At 46.0% G+C, this 4,603-nt stretch overlaps 1 protein-coding gene across 1 annotated transcript; it reads left to right on the forward strand.

The window, feature by feature from the left end:
- Window positions 1-119: 119 nt before the first annotated feature.
- LOC114635836 (cytochrome P450 4F6-like) lies at window positions 120-1,717 on the forward strand. Its single transcript, XM_028784239.1, has 4 exons — window positions 120-741; window positions 826-890; window positions 1,023-1,105; window positions 1,464-1,717. The coding sequence occupies exons 1-4, from the start codon at window positions 639-641 to the stop codon at window positions 1,639-1,641; spliced, it is 429 nt and encodes a 142-aa protein (XP_028640072.1). The 5' UTR covers window positions 120-638; the 3' UTR covers window positions 1,642-1,717.
- The last annotated feature ends 2,886 nt before the right edge of the window (window positions 1,718-4,603 follow it).

Below are 4,603 nucleotides of genomic sequence, written 5' to 3' on the forward strand. Positions count from 1 at the left end.
CGCTCTCTCTTGCTCTCGCTGGCTTTCTACTTAGCCCTGATTGTGCTGGTACTCATTATGTAGACCAGGTGTTTGAATTTAAGAGATCCACTTGCCTCTGCCTCCCGAGTGCTGGAATTAAAGGTGTGTGCCACCACCACCCAGCATGTGCCCTCTTTATTTTTACCAGATAATAACTTCTCATGTATTCATGAGCATATCTGGAGTCTACTAATATCGCTTTCATTCCAGCACTTAGGAAGTAGAAGCAAGATGCTCAAGGGTAAAGGTCATCCTTGATTACATAGCTAGTTCAAGGCCAACATGAGAATTCAAAACAAAATAAAACAAAACAAAGGGGCTAGAGAGCTGGCCCAATACTTAAGGGTACTTACTGTTTTTCAGGCAGCTCACAACCACCTATAATTCCACCTCCAGGGAATCTGACACCCTCTTCTGGCCTGCACAGACATATAGCACACACAGAGAGACACATGAACCCTAATAACTTTAAATTTTTAATATTTTTAAGAACAAACAATATTTTAGGTACAGAGCTATGGGTCAGTCTCACTGAGTGAGAGAGGCTTTGTTTTTACTCCTGGATAATTCTGTGGTGGTTTCTTAGGGACGACCTGGCCCAGCTGCCCTTCCTGACCATGTGCATCAAGGAGAGCCTGCGGCTGCACCCCCCAGTCTTATTAATCTCCCGCTGCTGTTCCCAGGACGTTATGCTGCCAGATGGCCGTGTCATCCCCAAAGGTGCCCTCAGTATCAGTGGGAAGAGGGGCCTGGGTAGGATGGTGGTCTCCATGGACCTGTCCTAACTCTCTCCTTACTCAACAGGGAACATCTGTGTCATCAGCATTTTCGGGGTTCACCACAACCCTTCAGTCTGGCCAGACCCTGAGGTGTGACCCTACCCTTTCCCCAACTCTGGGACCTGGGGAAGAGGCACAAGCCTACCAGGGAAACCAGAGCTACCATCCTGGAGATGGGGAAGAGAGACACTACCCACTAGCCTAGTCTTTCTTGGCCTACAGGTCTACAACCCCTTCAGATTTGACCCAGAAAACCCACAGAAGAGGTCACCTTTGGCTTTTATTCCCTTCTCAGCGGGGCCCAGGTGAGTTAGTGGTCTTGGGTGAGGGGGAGGCGGGAATCCGGTTCTGACGGTGGGACAATTGGGTGGATGAGGATTCTGTGTCTCCTCCCCGACCTTTGCCTGAGTTATGTGCAAAGGTCTACAGAGCCCGCGGTGGCAAGGTCAAAGGCTGATGCTCTGTACCCAGTCATGACCTGGTCTGCACTGGGCGCTGGGACTAGGCCAAGTCCCAGAAATGCGGACGCCCACGTTGGGTCCCAGGCACATCGGTGCCCCTTGGCCCTCTTGACCCTGCGCAGCCCGGACCGGGCCAGGTTGGGTCCGAGGACTCCTGGCTGGGTCCCCGCGCAGTCAGAGTCCTCACCCCATCCTTCCGCAGGAACTGCATAGGACAGACTTTCGCCATGAGCGAGATGAAGGTGGCACTGGCACTGACACTGCTGCGCTTCCGCGTCCTGCCAGATGACAAGGAGCCGCGCCGGAAGCCGGAGCTGATCCTGCGCGCGGAGGGCGGGCTGTGGCTGCGGGTGGAGCCGCTGAGCCGGGTCGCACAGTAAACCCACCGCCGCCTTGGGACCTCCTCACCCATGCTCCTACCTCTTCAGATCTCTGAATAAACAGAACTGTCTCCTGTTCCTTGAGTGGCTGTGAGCATCAGATCAGAATTTTATCACAAGATCCTCAATGCCTCCTGGGTGGTCTCCGAGGATCTCCTTGCTGATGAAACTTCTACGGAAAGACTTTATCTTGTGAGCCACCACAGATGTTTAAGCAGGAGAGGGGAGCAGGTTTTCCGGCACAGTTGAGGCTCTGTGGTCATTGAGGCAAACCCTTATATTCACTATGTTTCCCCCTTTAGAGCCATATCCTCCTGCTTCTGTCCTTCTAGTACGACACTACACTAGACCTGGCCTGTTACATATGAAGAGATAGTTGTAGAATCTGAGGCAGATTGTTCCTTAAGCGAGGGGAATCTCGGAACCCCTAAGGACAGTTTTATATAAGTTTCAGGCCTTGTGATGAATAAAGCAGCTAAATCACACTGACCCACTCCCCAGGTTCCTTTGGCCTGTTCAACGGTAGTGCAGTTGTCCCTGGAGCCTCCCACTTCCTGCAGAAGGCTCTCACAAATTTCCCTTATCTAATCACACTGGGCTTTGACTTTCAAATTCTCCCATAACGAGATCATTAAAATTGAGTTTCTGAGTTGGAGGCCAAGCTGGTCCACAAAGTGAGTTCCAGGGCAGCCAAGGCTACACAGAAAACTTGTCTCTAAAAACAAAACAAAACTGAGTTTCTGTTGAGCATGGTCACACAACTATACTCCCAGTACTTGAAAGACTGAAGCAGGAGGATGTTGGAGACCAAAGGTTGAAGTCAACTTGTGCTACTCAGTGAAATACTGTCTCAAAGAGGAGTGGAGGGCGGTAGTCTGTTGGTAAAATGCCTAGCATGCAGGATGCACCCCATAATCTAGGCATGGTGTTAACAAGCCTAAAATTTAGCACTTGAGAGTTGGAGGCAGGAGGATCAGGAATTCTAGGTGATCCTTGGCTACACAAGTTCTAAGGTAGCCGGGGATATATGAGACACTGCCTCAAAAAACATTATTTAAATTTTTTTTCTGTTCTGTTGTGGGAAATGGCTTCAGAACAAAAATCTTCAAGTCCATTTTATTTTTAGCTTTTACATTTAAATTGTCTCTGTTTTTTCTTTGGTTTTGGTCTGGTTTGGTTTGACTTTTTAGGAGTGTCATGCTGGGGTTGGCCCCAGGGCTTAGCCAATGAGAGGCAAGTGCTCCCCACTGAGCCACCCTCCCAGCTGAGCCTGTACTGTATTGCCTTTTCATGTAATATTCCCTTAAAGAATTGGAACAGTATTCAGGTGTGAGCTTTGCAAACAGCTAGAAATTTAACCCGTATAACTTAGCTGACCCTGAATTGATGCCAGTCTCAAATGAGATTTTATTTGTTTACAAGTATTTGAGACAGGGTTTCACTATAAACCTAGCTAGTCTGGTACTTGCAATGGAGAGCAGGCTGGCCTCAAACTCACAGAGGTCGTCTGTATCTGCTTCCCTAGTATTGGGATTAAAGTTGTGTGCCGGCACAACTTTAATTAAAGAAATAACACCCGGCAGTTACTTCTTTACTTTAAATTACATTTATTTATTATTGGGGGGAGGCATATACATGCCACAATGTATATGTGGAGGTCAGAGGACAGCTTCTGGGAGTCACACACAACATTCCCAAGTGAATCTAACTCAAAGTTCACCTATATTTGCTCAAAGTCTAAGCTCTTTCATGCTATGTAATGTGACCCTTGGGTTCTGATGTGGGAGAACTTTGGGTTAGATTCACTTGGGAATGTTGTGTGTCCTTTGTATGAGAGGGGAATTAGAAAATGGGTACTTTGGTAGTCACTGGGTGGACTGTTTCAGTGACTGATATTGTTACTTTTTGGCCACCATAATCATTATTCCCATAATATATAACTATATATACATATATATTTTTGAGATTATAATGTAATTATAACACTTCTCTTTTTCCTTTGTTATTCCAAACCCTTCCATGTGTCTTCTCCCACTCTCCATCAAATTCATGGCCTCTTTTTTCATTAATTGTTATTGTGTGCGTATATATATACACATATCCATACACACACACACACACACACATTCCTAAATATAATATGCTAAGTCTGGATAGTTACTTGTATGTATGTTTTCAAGGCTGACCATTCTGTTAGATCTAGTAGTGCAAACCTTTAATCCTAATGCTCAGGAAACTGAGGCACATGGATCTCTGTGAATTTCAAGGTTAGCTTAGTCTACATAGCAAGTTCTAGGACAGCCAGGACTATGTAGAGAGACCCTGTCTCAAAAAAATTTTTTTTATTCTATGTGTTGAGTGTTTTGCTTGTATGAGTGCACTGCATACATAAGTATAGGTGTATACAGAGTCCAGTAGAAGGTATTGGATCTCCAGGAACTAGAGTTACAGGCAATTGTAAGCTGCCACGGTGGTCCTGAGACTAGTACCCTGATCCTCTGCCATGGCAGCACGTGCTCTTAACTACCGAGTTGTCTTGGGGAATATATTTAATCTCAGTCAAGAACCTCTCCCCTACCTTTGATTATTCAATTCCCAGAAAAAAAGACATGGCCGACCTTTATAATAAGCCTTTATCAGCACTAAAGCTGGGCAGATACTACTCTCTGTTATTAGAATCTGCTTTCTTATCAATAACCCTGAGTTATTACTTACTATGTTTCATCTGGGCTGCTCTTAGTTTCAATTGGTTAGCCCTCATGTCCATGATTATTTCAAGGTTCTTGTTTTGTTTTCTTGGTTTTTTTGTTTGTTTGTTTGTTTGTTTTTTGAGACAGGGTTTCTCTGTGTAGCCCTGGCTGTCCTGGAACTCACTCTGTAGACCAGGCTGGCTTTGAACTCAGAAATCCACCTGCCTCTGCCTCCCAACTGCTGGGATTAAAGGTGTGTGCCACCACTGCCC

Source organism: Grammomys surdaster, unplaced genomic scaffold (assembly GCF_004785775.1).
Source record: "Grammomys surdaster isolate TR1022 unplaced genomic scaffold, NIH_TR_1.0 118378, whole genome shotgun sequence".
Taxonomy (NCBI): Eukaryota; Metazoa; Chordata; class Mammalia; order Rodentia; family Muridae; genus Grammomys; species Grammomys surdaster.

Coding starts and splice junctions, on each gene's coding strand:
- LOC114635836 (XM_028784239.1), top strand. CDS start 639: ATGTGCATCAAGGAGAGCCTGCGGCTGCACCCCCCAGTCTTATTAATC. Junction 742..825: donor TGGCCGTGTCATCCCCAAAG/GTGCCCTCAGTA, acceptor CTTACTCAACAG/GGAACATCTGTGTCATCAGC. Junction 891..1,022: donor CAGTCTGGCCAGACCCTGAG/GTGTGACCCTAC, acceptor CTTGGCCTACAG/GTCTACAACCCCTTCAGATT.